Source organism: Carcharodon carcharias, chromosome 12 (assembly GCF_017639515.1).
Source record: "Carcharodon carcharias isolate sCarCar2 chromosome 12, sCarCar2.pri, whole genome shotgun sequence".
NCBI classification, from domain to species: Eukaryota; Metazoa; Chordata; class Chondrichthyes; order Lamniformes; family Lamnidae; genus Carcharodon; species Carcharodon carcharias.
In genome coordinates this window covers 147,066,005-147,085,995 of record NC_054478.1, presented here as the reverse complement: position 1 = coordinate 147,085,995, position 19,991 = coordinate 147,066,005, and the positions used below count along the sequence as shown (strand labels likewise).

General features: G+C 47.7%; 1 protein-coding gene across 1 annotated transcript in view; it reads right to left on the bottom strand.

The window, feature by feature from the left end:
* Positions 1 to 19,991, bottom strand: part of ahr1b (aryl hydrocarbon receptor 1b) — a 251,541-nt gene that overhangs the window by 36,060 nt on the left and 195,490 nt on the right. Inside the window, exons 3-5 of the mRNA XM_041200813.1 lie at positions 17,412 to 17,527; positions 6,232 to 6,321; positions 2,811 to 2,934 (exon numbers count right to left, since the gene is read on the bottom strand). Of these exons, the coding sequence (XP_041056747.1) occupies positions 2,811 to 2,934; positions 6,232 to 6,321; positions 17,412 to 17,527 (330 nt within the window). The remainder of the gene's footprint in view (positions 1 to 2,810; positions 2,935 to 6,231; positions 6,322 to 17,411; positions 17,528 to 19,991) is intronic.

Sequence of the window (19,991 nt, the reverse complement as noted above, 5' to 3'; positions counted from 1 at the left end):
TCATGCGATGAGTAACTCAAATCCTGACTCCCCAAAGCCTGTCCACCATCTACAAGGCACAAGTCAGGAGTGTGATGGAATACTCCCCACTTGCCCTGGATGAGTGCAGCTCCCACAACACTCAAGAAGCTCAACACCATCTAAGACAAAGCAGCCCCGCTTGATTGGCATCAAATCCACAAACATTCACTCCCTCCACCACCAATGCACAGTAGCAGCAGTGTGTACCATCTACAAGATGCACTGCAGGAATTTACCAAGGCTCCTACGACAGCATCTTCCAAACACATGACCTCTACCATCTAGAAGGACAAGGGCAGCAGATAGATGGGAACACCATCACCACCTGGAAGTTCCCCTCCAAGTCACTCACCATCCTGACTTGGTAACATATCTCTGTTCCTTCACTGTCACTGGGTCAAAATCCTGGAACTCCCTCCCTAACAGCACTGTGGGTGTACCTACACCACAGGGACTGCAGTGGTTCAAGAAGGCAGCTCACCACCACCTTCTCAAGGGGCAATTAGGGATGGGCAATAAATGCTGGCCCAGCCAGCGAAGCCCACATCCCCGTGAATGAATTTTTAAAAATTCTGGCAGGAAATGGCCACTTCTCTCTCCTGTTATCAACACCCTTGATTGCCCATCAATGATATTTAATCCAAAGATGCACAAATGTGACATCGACTTTGCACGTTCAGTTGTGGCACATTGAGATGTGACAGACATACATGATTTGAATATGCACACGGGCACATGATTTGAATATACACACAGGTACATGATTTGAATATGCACACGGGTACATGATTTGAATATGCACACAGGTACATGATTTGAATATGCACACGGGTACATGGATTTAAATATGCACACGGGTACATGATGTGAGTATGCACACGGGTACATGGATTTGAATATGCACACGTGTACATGGATTTGAATATGCACACGGGCACATGGATTTGAATATGCACACGGGCACATGGATTTGAATATGCACACGGGTACATGGATTTGAATATGCACACGGGCACATGGATTTGAATATGCACACGGGCACATGGATTTGAATATGCACACAAGTACATGGATTTGAATATGCACACGGGTACATGGATTTGAATATGCACATGGGTACATGATTTGAATATGCACACGGGTACATGGATTTGAATATGCACATGGGTACATGATTTGAATATGCACATGGGTGCATGGATTTGAATATGCACATGGGTACATGGATTTGAATATGCACACGGGTACATGATTTGAATATGCACATGGGTACATGGATTTGAATATGCACATGGGTACATGGATTTGAATATGCAGACGGGTACATGATTTGAATATGCACACGGGTACATGGACTTCCTTTAACACACAGCCCTTCAGAAGAATTAAACAATGACACAGAATCATTTTAAAGGGTGAGTACTTGACGTGAACGGTACTTTCCCAAACATCCCGTTCCCTCCCAGCACATTGACGAGGTAGAAGATGCAGAAGGTTTTCTAGATTTACAAACATTTCATATTAATTATGAGCCCTGATGAAGCCTATTGTCCTGGAGGGGAAACTCGGAATGTCTCTTTAACTAATGCCAATTCCTGGAATACCAGGAACTTGATCATGGTCTGGGGTAATGCAACAGACACCCAAGTTTTACAAGATTGTCGGGTGCTATTCACCTCACTCCCTTCCCCAGTACTTAATCTACAAGGTGTACTGCAGGAATTCACCAAGGCTCCTTCGATAGCACCTTCCAAACCCTTGGCCTCTACCATCTAGAAGAGCAAGGGCAGCAGATAGATGGGAACACCACCACCTGGAAGTTTCCCTCCAAGTCACTCACCATTCTGATTTGGAAATATATCACCGTTCCTTCACTGTCGCTGGGTTAAAATCCTGGAACTCCCTCCCTAACAGCACTGTGGGTGTACCTACACCACACGGACTGCAGTGGCTCAAGGAGGCAGCTCACCACCACCTTCTCAAGGGGCAACTAGGAATGGGCAATAAATGCTGGCCCAGCCAGCGAAGCCCACATCCCATGAATGAATAAAAAAAAACGTCTCGCCTCAGTCCTACAACCATTCCCCTGATTCTTATTTAACCTGTCTTTCGTCCATTCAGCTCAGCAGTGCAGTGGTTGTCTTGCCCGACCAATAACTCAAAGACCTGGGCTGCTAATCTAGAAAGAGTGAGTTCAGATCCCATCACGGCCGTTTGAGAGTTTGGAAATTAGCTTCTAAAAAATCTGGGAACAAAGAGTTAGCATTGACCAAGATGGCCATGAAACTGTCAGGTTGTGTTATATCCCCCACTGATTCTCCAAATCCTTTTTGGCATTGGGAAACTTGCTGCCCTTCCCCATCTGGTCAACAGGAGACCAATTCCACACCAACTCACGTTGAGTCTCAAATGTCCTCTGAAGTAACCTAACAAGCCACTCAGCTCAAGGAGAAAGCCCATTGCCAGCATCACGGGGCAATCAGGAACGGGCAATAAATGCCGACTTTGCCAGTGACGCTTACGTCCTGAGAATGAATTTAAAAAGAATATCCACCTCCCCCTCCTCACTGTTCTATCTCAATCCGCACCCCCCCTCCCCCACAACTCCGTCACACAGTCTTTAAGACTCCAAGCGCAGCATTCTCTAATCGGTCCCATTTGGTTCCCGTCTTCGACTTTACTCCGTTTAGCCTTGACCCTGTCTAGCGACGTGGGGCCCTGACCCTTTCCCGAAAAATCGCCAGAGAGAGAAGAATGAAAGCGCGAGGAGAAACGTCTGCTCCACTCGCCTGCTAGAGCTTTCTCGGCCTCAGTGATGGTCGGCGGGCTCAAGGCCCAGTGAAGGTTTCGGCGGAACTCCTGCTGGTCTTCGGTGTGAATCAGCTCAAACACACTTTGGTGCATGACATCGGTCTGACAATACAAAATACATCAAAGCCTTCAGATTTACTTCGCAACCGTGTCACTGAGACATTATCGAACATTCGGACACAAGAGGCAGGAGCAGGGCTTGAACGTTTCGCCTCGCGACCCTGTTCTGCCATTCGCAAAGGTTACGCCTGATTTTCTACATCAGCTTCACCTTCCTCCCGATCCCCGTGCTCCTTAATTCCCTCACAGCCCAAATATCTATCATCCTCCTCCACCTTGACTGTGCTCAGTGACCGAGCACTCATCGCCCTCTGGGGCAGAGAACTCTGAAGATTCACCACCCTCTGAGTGAACCTTTGAGCTGGAGAGGGGCGGACGCCCTGTTATTGGGAAAGATGGATTAAGGGGACTTTTTCTCTCTCTCTGTGGCATCGATACAGTCGTCACATTCGAATACACCAAGCAAATGAAAATGGTCCATTAAAAAGGAGCAATAACATTCCCACTAGGATGCTACCAGCAAGGTACTGAACTCCAAACTCCCGGAGACCTACACTCTGTCGAGGGAGTGAATTCCAACCTACCCACAGCCTGCAATAGGCTCCATCCCGCATCACAGGGACAGGACATAATCAGGAGAGGGAGGACAGGTTATTTTCCCTTGAAAGGGAAAGGTCAAGGGGCGACCTAATTATTTAAAATTATTAAAGGTTTTGATAGAGTGGATAGAGAGAGAATGTTTCCAGTTGTTGGAAAGAGCGTAACCAGGGACTATCAATAGAAGACAGTCACCAAGAAATCCCATCGGGAATTCAGAACAAGCTTCTTTACCCAGAGAGCGGGGAGAATGTGGAACTCGCTAGCACAGGGGGTGGTTGAAGTGAATACCCCCCACTTCCCCACCTCCCTCCCCTCCCTCTGCACCCCCCCCACCCCCTCCCCTCCCCTTTCCCGCCTCTTCCCTCTCCCCCATCCCCTCCCCCCTCTCCCTCCCTCTCTCCCCCCACTCCCTCCCTCTCCCCCACCTCTCCCTCCTCTCTCCCCACCCCCCCCACCCCCCCCCCCCGCCAACTCCAGTGTCCTGGCCAGTATTTATCCCTCAACCAACATCACAAAAAACAGATTTTCAGTTTACATGGAGCTTGCTGTGTGTAAATTGGCTGCTCTGCTTCTTACCTTACAACAGTGGCTAGAATTCAAAATCCTTCATTGGCTGGAGACCACGTCCTGAGGTCACGAAAGGCTCTACAGAAATGCAAGTCTTCCAGCCTCTATTGTTGAGAGCGCTGTCAGCATTAACAAGGGCAGAATGAGCAAGCTTCCATTCCTGAGTCAGGTGTACCATCACATCCCAAGCTCCAGGCCCCCAGTGAGACCGGTCTCATATTTTCAACCCGACCGATTTTGAGAGATTGGATACTGGGCTGGAAGAGCCAAGGAGCCAGAGGGATGCATTTCGGTGCACTGAACGGCCTTTAACTGTGTCTATTTTCTAATTACACAGGGAGGAGTCTGAAATCCACCTGCTGTGACAACATGCGTGAATTCAGTCAGAACCCACGAGAGGGGGGAAAACATCATTTCAAGAGGAACACGGGACCATCGGAATCTGAGGCCCAAAATTAAGGCAAGGCCCTGGATGTGTTGACCAATCGCGTTACGGTAATTTATTATGATTTATGCTTTTCGTTTTTGTGCAGGGCTGCAAATTGATCAGTGCGTTTTCTATCTCTGATGCTTGTTAACAGTTGCAAGGTGACACCAATTGCCGGCAAAGCTGCCTGGAGGGCTTTTACCGTTCCGTTCACCGTGTGGACCCAAACTGAGGGTCGCTGAGGGCTGCCAACCCTGTCAAAGGGAGCCTGAGGCCTGTAACCCAGCTGAGGGTGGAGAAGCCTGAGGCCTGTAACTCAGCCAAGGCTGCAGGCCTGTATAAAATCAGTACACATTCACACTCTCGCAGCTCATAACTCATAAACCACTAAACTAGCATTATCCTGGGGCATTATTAACAACAACTGCATATAATCCAGCCCCAGAAAGCTCTGGAAAAATCTGCAAGCAATTTCAGGCCATTAGGAGGAAATATGTAGGACATTCCCACTGCTCCCACTCTCACCAGCAATGGAAACTCCTGTAAAGGCCAATTCTTTCCCCCCAGATAAAAAGCATGTGGATACGTTATTAAAGTCTAGTCTAGTCACTCGCTTAAATGTTAGAAAGCACAAGGGGGCAGCTGCAAAAGGCTGCAAAGGGCTGCTCTGCAGGCCTAAGTTTAACAGGAACCAGATCACAGCTTCAGTCTGGCCTGTAATGTCAAAAGGTGGGAACCTCAATCAATTTTTAAAAAGCGTAGATATCTAAATATTAGACTGCTTTAGAGCTCAGTTTACACTTCAGGAACTTCTAGACGCCCACTTAACCACCCCCGCACCCCCCCCAACCCCCAAGCCACGCAGACAAGTGACATTCTCAGACAGGGACTGGTCAGAGGTGACTAACATCCATAAGCACGGCCAGGATCGTGTGTCTGAAACTGCACGATCAGAAAGAGCCCAGAAAGAAAAGAGAAATACGGTTTGGACCGTTACTCTTATTTCCCGGTCTTTACTGTTTTTTTTCCCTTCTGGGAAAGGGGGCAGAAACCAGCAACCCATTCAGCCTCACGGGGTCATTCTACTTCAGGAGCTGCATGGCCTAACTCCCTCCCTCCATCTAGCCCATCCGTGGCTAGCTTTAACCCAGCCACAATTTAACTGGATGTGGTCGCTGCCTGAGCCAACAGAATCAATCCCTTCATTGTCCACCTTCTCTAAGTTTCTCCCCTGAAGGTGGGGACAAATACTCGGGGGTACAGCGCTCAAGATGTATGGCTTTGGAGCTCAACATTCATGTGCCTGCTAGGGTGTAATTGTGGGGTCATAACGGAGTGTGGTCTGTCCTTGCCTGGCGTAGAAGCGTGCACCGGTAAACATATGACCGCACACCGACATAGACGTATGCAACGTTCCAGTATGGGTATTACATAATGATCAACAGGGAGTAGCATGGCTGGTTCCTCCTCTCCCCAGCCCATGGCCAACTCCAAGTCGCTCATTGTATTTCCTTCTGAGGGTAGCCAGGAAACTCTGTCCAGACCAGAGCTCACACTTTACCCACTTCCACTCTCTCCGGCGCACGCTGACTACAGTTTGCAGCAGGCATCGAGGAGATCTCAGGGGTTTTTTTTCTAGCTAATATGACAGTGCCCTTTTTAGAAAATCCTACCCTTGCCAAGTCATCACTCTTTAAACCAGAGAGGGACACAATAGTGGCTTCTGTGATATTTTCTATACTAACCTGGTGAAATCCCAGATAATCCTGAATTGTATGAGAAACATAGAAAATAAGTCCGTCTGCTGTGACAACCAGGATAAACCCATTAAGAGCCTGGAGAGAACAGCAATATAGAAATGAGTATTAGTCACCAGTGCAAACTGGAAGATGAAAATCTAAATAAAACCACATCAGGCGCGCGTATCAATCAACAGTTTGAAGAATAAAGACGCGAACGGCAAGATTGGGAATACATTCGATTCACCTACTGCAATGTGTCAAGCTGAGACATTCCCTCAACATTGGTATATCCTACATCAATGTTGAAATTAGACAATGGCTTCGATTCACACTTGGTAACTCAGTCCGCGCCATAGTATTTGCAAGCTAGCTGTTTAATGTAAAACCCCGATTTTTTTAGTCAATGCTGGATTATTAAGGATTGTAAATGCAGTATAATATCGCTGGTGTAGATTGCAGAGATAAACTAGGTCAGTGGCTGTGGTGGAGGAGAAGGTGAACACAGCGGACAAGCAACTGTAAGTAAGATATCACTGATAATAATCTGCACATGCACAAGGATTTTAACACTCGGAGCACTGGGAGAACTGAGACTGTCAACAGCCGATTTCCCAACTGAGAGAATAAAGAAATCCCTGTCTCGACACCAATCCTGAGTTTGAATCCTGATTTTTTTGCATCTTTGGCGGAAGGTTCCGGAGCCCAGTGGATATGATGAACTTCCCAAAACCACGTTCACAGAGAGGGAAAGGGTTGCAGCCCACGCTTACAAAAGGGGAGAATGAATTTGAGTATCTACATAAACAGGGTTAATTTGGGGTCAGGCCAACCCCTGGGTGACGCCCTGAGTTTTTTTTAAAAAAGTCTTTTATAATCGGTTTTTATCACAAGGACCCACAATTGATGATCACCGTTTCAGAGGTGAACAAGAGGTGCTACCCCTAACAAATAACTTTAAACTGAGGGTGGTAAAATTCAGCAAGAGGCTAGAACGTTAGTCTCCCTGTAAGATGATTAAAGGGTTCTCCAGCTGCTGGGAGGATGTTTCCCCTTGCTGGAGAGGGTTCAAGGTCTCCGGCTAAGGCGGTCAGTCATTTGGGTGGTTAGGGCGAGGACTCATGAGGTTGTGAATCTTTGGAATTATCTACCCCAGGAGATTTGGGAATTCCCTTTTAGATGATTATATTCAAGGATAAGGTACGTTGACCTTTGGATCCAAAGGGAGTCAAAGGATATGGGGATAGGGCGGAGACTGGAGCTGAGGTAGATCGGCCACGATCTGATTGAAAAGTGGAGCAGCTTGAGGGGCCAAATGGCCTATTCCTATTTCTTCTACTCTTGTTTAAGGTGCAAACTGAACACAGTCCAACCCACTGTTGGCCACACAATGGAGGAAGCTCCTTCTATAGGGTTTCTCCTTTGTTGGGTAAATAGAACACACTTAGCTAGGCTTAAGCCGCATCCCAGGCTTTTGAGCGCTAAATCTCCCTGGCAGCTCCAGTGCCACAGAGGGGGTGCAGCACTGACAGCGGAGCGATCCTTCAGCTAAGATGTCAAACTGGGGCTGTGACGGCTTGCCTGGTGCTTCGGGCGCATCTTAACTGGTCCCAGGGAACTCTTTGACAATGACGTGGCAGTTCTCCCGTTCCTCACCAAGGTTCCTTCCGCAAACCCTACCACCAAAAAGAAAGCTGGAGGATAGGCGTCCACTGCTGTTTGTGGGATCTCGTGGAGCACTCTGCTCACTGGACTTCCAAACTCATTCACTAAGGGCTGGGAGACATTTCAGAGGGGCTCGATAAGGCGCAAGCCTTCCTCCTCTTTCCTGCTCAACAGTCAATGAGTCATACTGAGCCCCAAAGCAGTGGGCATCAGCAACTGTACAGCACCCATAGACACGTACCAGCTCCCAAGGGTGAACCCAGTGAAGGTCAATCATGGGAGACTCCATTGCAAAGTCCAGTGAATACACACCAAGCAATACTCTAACAGAGTGCTTCTCAGACCAAACTAGAAAGTACTGGAAATACTCAGCAGGACAGGCAGTAAGTGTGGACAGAGAAACACAGTTAACGTTTCAGGTCTGTGACCTTTCCTCCCAAATGTGCATTAGTTGAAGACCCTGTTTTCAAATGCATTGGCATTCACGGACATCCCATCTAAATGATAATGCTACATAACACTCAGAGTACCTGGGTGAACTTGCAATTTGCTCCTACATTGCAACAACAGCCACACTTCAAAAGTGCTTCACCGGCTGGAAGACGCTCTGGGACGCCCTGAAGTTGCCAAAGGCGCTATAACAACGCGCATCTTTCTTCTCTCCCGGGGCACTGACACTTCGACCACTGCTCTCTCTGAAAGTGGCCAGCCTGGTATGGCTCAGAGGCTAAATGTTGGTCCTATCAAAAACCACACCGCGTGAGCATTTAGCAACGGAGGGTTGGTGTTTGGGCAATAGCGTGTGGGGAAAGAGCTTCAAAAGCAAGAGTCAGCGCTGCTACAAATTGTGCCCCTTCGATCTGTAAACACACCCTGGTTGATCTGCCTTCCTGACATTAGAAAAGCTGGGAGCCCATGAGTCACCAAACTTTTGACATCCAAGCGAGCCCCATAATCACAGAAGAATTTCTTTCATCCCGAGCTGCTCGCTGGCACCAAGTTCAATCGTAAGGATTCTTACAGTAAAAACAAAACAGACCTTTGCAAAGACTGAGCTTGGGGAGGGCAAGTAAAAGTGGAACAATATTTTTCCAAGGCTTCTGCCAAGTCAAATCACTTCTTTCCTTACTGCTAAGTTCACCCTCCTGTTATTAATAATAGATATTATTTTAAATCAAAACTTAATGGAATGTTTTCTCTTCTGTTTGATTAGTGTATATTAAAAGGGCATTACATCTGAGACTTGAACATTGTTTACATTCTTCCTTGAAGAATAATTGGTTATTGTTCTAATTTAATTCTCTCCTCTTGGTGTGAGGCAGGTTTCCTTTGTGAAAATGAGTCATTACTGGCTTTGATGTGGTGAAGTCAAGTTTAACTGCTCCCATGGTCATACCCCTCACTGTTTCTGTAATCGCATCTGTCTCTTAATACCTCTAACCTCCTCCAGACCTACAACACTCAAAAGATCTCTGCCCTCCCCCAATTCTGCCCCCTTGCACATCTCTGCTTTTAACTGCCCCACAATTGGTGGCTGTGCCTTCAGCTGCTAAGACCCCAAACTCTGGAACCTACCACCCCACCCCACCCGCCCCTCCCCACCGCCCCCCCCCCCCCCCACCCCCTGCTACCCCCCTACTACCTAAACCTCTCCCCTTCTTTACTTCTCTTTTATTTCCTTTAAGGTGCTCCTTAAAACCTATCCCTTTGACTAAGTTTTTGGTCATCAGACCTCATAGCTCAGTGTCAAATTTTGTTTGCTAATCCTTTGCGAAGCACCTTGAGATGCTTTGCTACATTAAAGGCGCTATATAAATGAAAGTTGTTGTGATTCACATGAACCTGCCCCAATAGTATTGCAACTATCTACACCATGTGATATGGTAATCAGCGGGATGGGGTGCCATTAGACCTCATTACAGGGCCCCCGATGCTGTGCAGAATCCTCCACCGGCCAGGAATTCTCCTCATCACTTCCAGTGAGTGGTACTGGACATCTGTAGATGTAAACGTCAAGGGTGATGTCCTCCAAGTAACCTGGCAATACCCCATGTCCAGGCTAACGGGCAGTTGGGTGAAGTATGGAGAGGGCCCAGCTGGGGGCAGCGTTTCCAGGAAAGTCAGGATAAAAATTGGTGCCAGTAAAACAATGGAAGCCACCGGCCACCAAATAATGGCTTCCCAACCCCCACTCATCTTGGCCAAGAGGTACAATTGGATCCTCCATGGTCTACAGCACCAAACCCAGGCCTTGATGGGCAAACTGTGGCTGTACCGTACAGTGCCATACCATACGACGCAGTACAGTGTTGGCACGTTCAACCACCCAGCCATTCGAGTCATGGTGCCCATTTCACTGCAGCTCCATTTAACTCTCCAACATCTGAAACCACTCAATCCTTCAGTTACTTGAGCAGCAGGTGGGCGCTTACTCCAGTCAAAAAACTGACCCAAGGTTCACTTTTCTACAGGGCATACTGTTGAATCCAGCTCAGCAGCTTTCTGCGTCAGCTTAACCCAGCAGCCCAACTCCGGATCAGAAGGTCGTTGCTTCAAGGCCCACACCTGAGTTTGAACTGGCACTGACGCTGCAGTACTGAGGGAGGGCTAGACTGCCGGAGGTGCCGGTCGTTTGTGTGAGTTGTCGAGCCGATGCTCTGTACGCCTGCTCAGGCGGAGGGATCCCCTGACACTACTCAAAGGAGATAGGGATGCCCTGGCCTACACACCACCCTCAAAGGGCAACATTAAATACAGATCCACGTGTCATTGACCCCATTGTTATTGGTGGGATTTTTTCAAGTGGAGAACGAGTGCTCTCTATGTCTGTATAACACTCACTACACTCCAGAGGAATTCACTGAAGTGATTTGAGACTTTAGCACATGATAATGCACGAGATCAACACCGTTTTCACTTTCCATCATCTCATTGTGCAGCGTAGGTCAAATTGACATTCTTTTGACTAACTTAAGTTGTTTACCTCTCAGCGCTAACTCGAATTATGACCTCGCCTTACGCAACTAAAACCCTTCATAACTGAAACAAAGCCTCTCCTGAATTACCCCTGAACCTTCTCTGCTCTTGTGGTGCTTAACGGTGGGGGGGGTGGGGGGGGGCGGGAAGCAAGGAGTAGACTGCTGCTCAGATGGCCGGAGGACATATGCAGAGGCTGGGAAATGATGGGCTGCAAGATGGGTGTAAAAGCCAGCACCTGAATTTACTCTCGAAATGAGGTGGGGGTCGGTTGGGGGGTTAATATTGGTCATGATGTCAAACCGATGCCCCAGCTGACTGATGGAGTTGGGCCCACAGGGCTGCAGAATGTTGTGACAGTGGAGAGAGGGAGGGGGGGCGGTGGCGCAAAAGGCCATGGGTGGATTTGCAGATGAGGAAATCTGGGATTAACAGGGCTGAGCGAGGATTTAGGTGACAGGTGTATGGGGCTTTGCGCTTCTGTAATTTGAGTCTGCAGTGTCCTGGAGGACTTGTGGTGTCTGCTGAAAATGTGTGCAAAGCTTTCGGAGGCCTTAAATAGAAGGCAGTCACTCATAAACTCATTAGGAATTTCAAAAGAAACCCGTTTAGCCAGAGAGTGGCGGAACTCACGATCGCAAGAAATTCCTTGAGGTGAACGGTATATTTGCGTTAAAGGGAAGCCAGAGAAAGATATGAGGGAGGATTGAATAGAAGGGTATGCTGATAGGCTGAGACAAAACAGAGCGAGAGGAGATTTGTATGGAGAATTAATGAACTGTTTGTGTGTTGTAAGTTGGAGACTGAAGTTGAGAAAAACGCAAGCCCATTGAATAGGCGTTGGATGAGAAATGTCAATGGGTTACATGTTTATGGATGACCAGAGCAGATGTTGCAATGGGTTATCGCACTGACCTTTCACCTCTGCCACTTGTTGTCTAGCGAGTAATCGGGGGGATGGGGCCTTTCTCGGTTACACCCTCCCTGGAATAGCTCAAAATAATCTGCAACTGCACAACGTCCCGGACCAGATTAAATTTGAACAGTATTCACACATCTGAGGAGCCACAACACTGAAGGTGTGTCAGTCCCAAAAAGCACCCTCTGTGGTTAGTTTCAGGAAAGTGAGAGAATTCCCCTAACTTCAATCAATCCCGCTTTTGAGTTCCTTGCAACATCAAGGATTCTCGGAATGGATTGTCAGCTTGAATTTCGTTAATAGTCTTTTTTTTTTAAAAAAAAAAATCGCTGGTGGAACTGTTACCAGAATTGAAAGGTGTTTTTAGAGCTCTTGGCTGGTCATAATCCAAACTAATTTTTACTGAGGGCTCTTCATGGACTGGGATATTCCAGTCGGTGATGAAGGAACGACCGCTAAGAGCTTTGCCAAGCGACGCTCACATCCCGGGATGAAATGAATTATAAAACCGGCCCCCAGACCCTTTTGTGGAGCTCTGAGCAGTGACTCGAGGTTGTGAGAGATTCTTTGCAGAGGATCTGTGAGCGAGGCAAGCGACAGCCCACAGGCGCATCAAGCAGGCCGACAAATCCTCACGGAGACTCGCAGGCCCCCGCAACCACCCCCCCCCCACCCCCCCCGCCCCCCACCACCCCCAGTGACAGGGAATTATGGACAGGAAGGGAAGGCTTTAACATCTTCCCCGAGGATTCCCAGCCGACAGCTGACCGAAGTGACACTGCTGCTTCCGCAGACACACGCAAGGCACTGGCACTTCCTAGGGGCAGGGCGAAATCCCTGCTCAGTACCCACCCGCCTCACCCCTATTACAGGAAAATAGGTCAGGGTTGCATGAGGTCGGGGCGAGGGCATGAGGGAGTGTGGTGTGGGCATATCTGGGGCGCGAGGAGGTCAGCTTTGAGGCTGGGGGAAGCAGGTGGGTCTTGATGGGCAGAGGTCTGAGCCAGGCAAGGATCCTGAGCTCTCCCGAGTCCCAGTGAGGGGGCAACACGCAGACGAGGAAGAGGAGGGGGTCCGTGTGAAGTGCCGGGGAGCCCCGTCAGGGGAGGGGAAGCAGCTGAGGGGAGGAGAGGAGAGAGGGAGGGGGACCAGTGAGTGAAGGTCTTGGAATGTCAGGAGTGAGCATGTGGAAAAGCACACATGCCCACATTCACACACACACACACACACGTATGCAAACGCACACAAACACACACACATGCACACGCCCACACACACACACACACACACACGTACACAAACACACATTCACGCACACACACGTATACAAATGCGCAGAAACACACACACGTACACAAATGTGCAAAAACACACACATGCACACACCCACATGCATAAGCCCACATTCATACACTTACACAAACACACAACATATACACACACACACCCCCACAACTGCACAACACACAAGCACACAGACATGTACACAAATGCAGACATTCACACACGCACACACACTCACGTATACATTCACACACACAATTTCACACTCACTCTCATACACACACACACTCTCACATTCACATTTGCATTCACACACACACACACTCGTACACAAATGAACAACATACACACACACGTAGACAAACGCAAACACACAGACATTCACACACACACACATGCACACGCCCACATTCACACACACACACTTACACAAATGCACAACATACACACACACATACACAAATGCACACACATGCGTACACATTCATACACATGCCCACATTTACACACACACATACACAAATACACAACACACATACACAAACGCGCACACATTCACACACACTCACATATACATTCACGCACACACACAATTTCACACTCACTCACACGCCCACTCACACATTCACACATGCCACATTCACACACACACACACATGCCCACATTCACACACACACACACACACCCACATTCACACACACGTACAGAAATGCACAACACACATGCACACCACACACACACACTCACTCATGTATACATTCACGCACATACACACAATTTCACACTCACTCTCACACACAATTTCACACACACACCCTCACTCACATTCACACTTGCATTCTCACACACACACACATACACAAATGCACTCATGCGCACACATTCACACACACTCTCACTCACATATACATTCACGCACACACACAATTTCACACACATACGCACATACTCTCACTCACATTCACACTTGCACAAATGCACAAAACACACACATACACAATGTACACAAATGCACACACACGCGCACACATTCACACACACACAAAAACAAATTTCAACTCACACACACACAATTTCACACTCACATACATTCACACACACACACTCACTCACGTATACATTCACGCACACACACACAATTTCACACACACACACACACACACTCACTCACATTCACACTTGCACACACACACTCACTCACATTCACACACACACACACACACTCTCTCTCATGCACCAAACAAACACACACGTGAGCATTTTAACCTACACACATGTAAATGCATCTGTCTGCAAAAAGCAGGAGAATCCACAAGGGATCTACAGCCACAGTTACATCAAACTGATGGCCACTTCTCCAAAGATTCACAAGTGCCTTTCATCCAGTTCCTTGAGGAAGCAAGCAGTCAGAGGGATCTCCCAGGAGAACACTGTTTCATGTTCATTGCTTGGAGTTCACTGTGCAAGGGTTTTAAGATTTGAGACTGGTGGATCTATGCACACATGGCAAAGGGTTTGGCCCACAGCAGAGTGGACAGGACTTCTGTCTCTTCAATAAATGATGCAGGAGCCTTAAATTGAAGATACAGCTGTATGCCGTGGATGTGACTGGCAGGAGCCTGTGCTGAGTATTCCGGAGGCTGGGTGGGGGGTGGGGGGTGGGGGGGGAGGGGGCGGGGGGCGGTACAGAGGAACAATACCATTAAAGCCAGGCAGCCATTTAAGGCTGGAGGCACAGGAGGCATTGAGACCAGCTGTTGAGAGAACAAACAGGCAGCTGCACCAGACAGTCTGGGACTTGGAGCCATCAAGCACTGACACCGAGGTTGAGCTTCCCCGGGCTGACTCCCCGCTTGGATGGGTGCAGCCAGGTCAAGTCACGGGGGGAGCCACACGTCGAGTTGTTGGGGTGGGAGTCAAGGTTCAAAGTTTTGGGGGGGACAGAGCAAGACAGATTCCTGCAGCCCCTTTTTGCCAGAGCACCAGAGAAACAAACTCAGCAACAGGACACAATGTGCTGTGGGGACCAAGAAAGACAGCTGCTGAGGTTATCTATCGTGGTTAGATTCTGAAAGCTCTCCTCATTCACTTTTGTCAATTGATGGAGGAGCTGGCAACGGCTTTAGCCAATCAATTCCTGCTTCGTTACTGAAATAGAGACACGTTGCTGAATCTTCTCACTTGCACTCGTCAGGACAAATGCAAGAATGCCAAATTTCAAACAATCACAACAATCCATACGGCAAGGGAAAAAGGGTGCTGATTGGCTGACAAGTCAGCTGATTGGCTGGGCTGTTGCCATGGAGAAAGCAACAGGCTCCCCAGGCTCCCGGGTAATTCAAAAAAGGTGCAAGGCTTGAACATGTTCCTTTTGTTTGCAGAGAACGGGTTACTGTGTATGAATGCATATCGCCTCTCAGTAAGCATAAATGAAGCACGTTGTGAGCTCGGCTAATAATCTTAAATTGGTTGTTAGTGTAGCTATTAGCGCACTCAGGGTAGCTCAGCAGGTGCTGTTCAAACCCGGAATCACAGCCAACTGTAGACACCTGGTTGAGTACGGTCTGTACTCTGCCTATTATAAACAACCGAAGGAACATGCTGCTTGATTCAATCAGCCAATCACTGAGACAAATGGCCCGCATACTTGGCATGGCACCAACACTGAAATTCACACACCACTTTGCTCAATTGTGGACTGACGGCAGCATCCTGCTAATGGAAAACGCCCTGGATAGTAGCAGCGTGGAATGATGTCCTTAAGCATGCTGCCCAAATGTTTTGAGATACTTTGCTTTTCCAGGGTAGCTGGAGGTACACTGGGCAAAGTGATGGCCTTTTACCCGTTTGTGAGTTGTCGCGATGCTCAGCGGACAATGATCCGATCAGGATAGCTACAGTCCTGCAGGGTAGCTTTGATGTGCTCTATCCTGCGTCAAGCTGGCAAGATGAGCAAGTGGCTAGGGCCCTATTTACAAGGTTGCTGATAAGGCCAATCTTATAGCACGTGGAGCTATACAAATCCCAACGTGCATATTGACCGGTGAAGGTGATCTGAGTGCGCTATTGGCTACACGAACAACCAATTTAAGAGCTCGTAGAGTGGCTCATCTACGTTTAATGGAAGTGACGTCCAATCATACGCAAGGACCTGTTCTCTGCAAACAAATGCGACGTGTTCAAACCTTGTTCCCCTTTTGAATTCTCTAGGTGCTTAGAGAACCTATAGTTCCTCATTGCTTTCTCCATGGCAACATCTCAGCCAATCAGAGTCAACTTGCCAACCAATCAACAAAAGCCTGATGAGAAACTAGACTCTGCAGTGTAAGTTGTTGTGATTGTTTGCAATTTGGAATTCTTGTGTTTGTCCTGATGAGCACAAGACAAAAAGCTTCAGCGACATGTCTCTCTTTCCAGCAATATTCAAGTTTGGTACTACCAAGGGACTATTCGGATTCCTGTTTTTTTTCCCTAACGGAAACGTAGAAACCTGAAGCCTCTAACACTAAGCTCGAGAAGGGTTCCTAAAGGAAAAACATACCTGTGAGATGGGGAAAATAGGAGCCTTCGGGATGGACTGGAGAGGAAAGGAAAGCATCTATACTACAGGAGAACTTCATGATAATGTGCAGTTTAAAAAAACTACGTGACTTCCAAAGGAACAGCCAGAACATCCTTTTTGTTCTTTTCCACTATTTCAAGGGATGTGGGTGTCGCTGGCTGGGCCCAGCATTTATTGCCCATCCCTAATTGCCCTTGGGAAGGTGCTGGTGAGCTGCCTTCTTGAACCGCTGCAGTCCATGTGGTATAGGTACACCCACAGTGCTGTTAGTGAGGGAGTTCCAGGATTTTGACCCAGCGACAGGTATCCCAAAGTTGCTGATAGTGACCTTTAGCTGCTTCAAACCAGAAAAGGCAGTTCAACAGTTGAGTGGCTGCATAACTGTACTGAAGCTCTGCTTGTCTCAAACACTGAGGGTCACTCCAGCCCCTGGCGAACCTTGCTGACTGGTGTTCTTAACTCTCTAAATGTACAACTGTCAGAATCGATCACGTCTTGAGTGAACTTGATGCCTGGTTACAATAGTGCTGCTGCTAACCTCTCAGTTATATCTCCTTACCTTGCACAATGGAAAACTCCCCCTTTCGTCCTTGTGCACTGAAAATAATCAAGTATTCAGCAAATTGCTGCACAGCTCAATTAGTATCCTGCTCTGGCAACCTTTGCACTCAAGAGCTCCTAAAAGATTTATTTTTAAACACAAAAAAAGGAAGAGAATGACGGAGTGTATCTCGGTACTAAGTGGGAGACATACCAGCTATCTAGCCTGAAGCACAGACCTGCAATAAAAGTTCTCCCTCCGGCAGAACTCCGTCCGCCAATCCCGACACTCTCCTGTTGCCGTGGTTACCACTTCCATCGGCGATCTTGTTACAGCTGTGGTTCTTCAAGGCAACTGCAATGAAGCACAGTAATGGGTTTAGCACAAACATAATATTTACAAAAGCACTGCTGTGCATGTCAAAACCTTTCAGTCTGTTGGCTTCCAAGCACCATGCAAGTGGGCTATGAGTGACAGCAATGCCTACACCTTCTCCCAGGGATTAATCTGAAACCTCGAGGTCTGCTCATGTCAACTTCAGCTCAAAGAGGGCCCACAGGTAACCTGTGCTGCCCAATATGGAGCAAGCTGGGTGGGGTGGGAGGGGTGGGGTGGTGTAGGGTTTACTCAGCCAGGTCTCTCCACCATCCTCACCTGGGCAACAGCAGAATTCCCATAAGCCGCGCCTTCGGGAATCGCACCAACCTGAGGCACAGAGGCCATTCGGCCCACTGTGTCCCTGACAGCCGAAAAGAGCTACCCAGCCCCAGGCCCACTTGTCAGCTCTTGGCCCATAGCCCCCATGTAGGTTACATGACCCGGAAGTGCACATCCAGGTTTTTTCCTTAATGCGAAGTGGGTGTCAGCCTTTACCACCCTGCCAGGCAGCGAGTTCCAGACCCTCACCGCCCTCTGGTTGAAAACATTTCCCCTCAACTTCCCTCTAACCCTTCCACCAATTACTTTAATCTACTAATCTAAATTGACTTTAAATCTTAAAATCCAGTTTATTGACCATCCTGCTACTAAACATTGGTCTTTCCTGGCTCTTAAATGCCCTCTGAACAAGGGCAATCAGAGACGGGTAATAAATGTTGGCCTAGTCAGCGATGCCCCGCACCCCATGGACAAATAAAGAAAAACCTCTATGTAGGCCACATACCATTTTATTCACCTCAGTTAAATCTCCCCTCAGCCTCCTTTCTTCCAAAGGAAATAACCCCAATCTATCCAAAGCTAAAACTCTCCAATCCTGGCAACATGCTCCATACGTCTCCTCTGCACCCTCTCTCGTCCAATCACATCCTTCCTGTGATGTAGTGAATAGAGTCTTCCCAAAGTTCTCTAGCATGGGGGCTTCCTTACCTCCTGTATGGGTCTGGCCCACACTAATCAATAGGGATTGATCACCTTGATTTGTCAACAACTCCTGGCATACACTGCCAATAGTTTCTTGTATGGAGAAGGTGTCCCAAAGATAGTGGACTCCCTGGCTATGATTTTCCTAAATTCCCTAGGTTCTGGAACGGTCCCAACAGACTGGAGGTTAGCAAATGTGACACCATCATTCAGGGAAGGAGGGAGAGAGAAAACAGTGAACTACAGGTCTGTTCGCCTGACATCAGTCATCAGGAAACTGCTGGAATCTATTATTAAGGAAGTCTTAACAATACACTTAGAAAGTCACGGGTACGATCAGACATAGTCAACATGGATTTACCAAAGGGAAATCATGTTTGACAAATTTATTAGAATTCTCTGAGGATGTAACTAGTAGGGTAGATTAAAGGGGAAGCAGTAAATGTTGTATACCTGGATTTCCAAAAGGCATTTGATAAGGTGCCACACCCAAGGTTAACGGACAAGATAAGGGCTTGTGGAGTTGGGGGTAATATAGCATGGATAGAGGATTGATTAACGGACAGGAAACAAAGAGTCGACATAAACAGGGCATTCAAAAGTTGCCAGGCTGTGACTAGTGGAATGTCGTAAGGATGAGTGCTGGGGCCTCAGCTATTTACAATCTATATTAATGATTTAATGAAGAGACAGGGGGTAATTGTATTTAAGCTTGCTGACAATATGAAGCTATGTAGAAATATAACTTGTGAGGATAACACATAGAGGCTGCAAAGAAATGTAGACAGGTTAACTGAGTGGGTAACAAGGTGGCAGGAGTATAATGTAAGTAAGTGTGAGGTTGTACACTTTGGTCATAAGAACAGAAAAGCAGGATTTTTTTAAAAGGTGATAAACTTGTGTGTGTTGATATTCAAAGAGACTTGTGTGTGCTCATACAAGGAACACAGAAAGTTAGCATGCAGGTGCAGCAAGCAACTAGGAAGGCAAATGGCATGTTGGCCTTTACTGCAAGGAGATTGGAGTACAAGAGTGAAGAACTCTTGCTATAATAGTACAGGAATTTGGTGAGCCCACACCTGGAATACTGTGCACAGTTTTGGAATGGGATTTCCCCATCCTGCCCACCACTGGGATCTTCCGGTCCTGTCGAAAGTCAATGGGCTTTTGGCTGGTCCATCGCATCCCCCCATGGCAGGTCCCACCACAATCCCAGCCCTGGTCTCCATAGTTAAGGAAGGATATACTTGCATTTGAAGCAGTACAGTGAAGGGTCACCAAACTGACCCCTGGGATGTGAGAGTTGTCCCATCATGAGAGTCTAAATTCTCTGGCGTTTGGAAGAATGAGAGGTGATCTCATTGAAATATACAAGATTCTGAAGTGGTTTGACAGGGATCTCCCGATGGGAAATCTAGAACACGGGGGCACAGGCTCAGGATAAGGAGTCGAACATTTC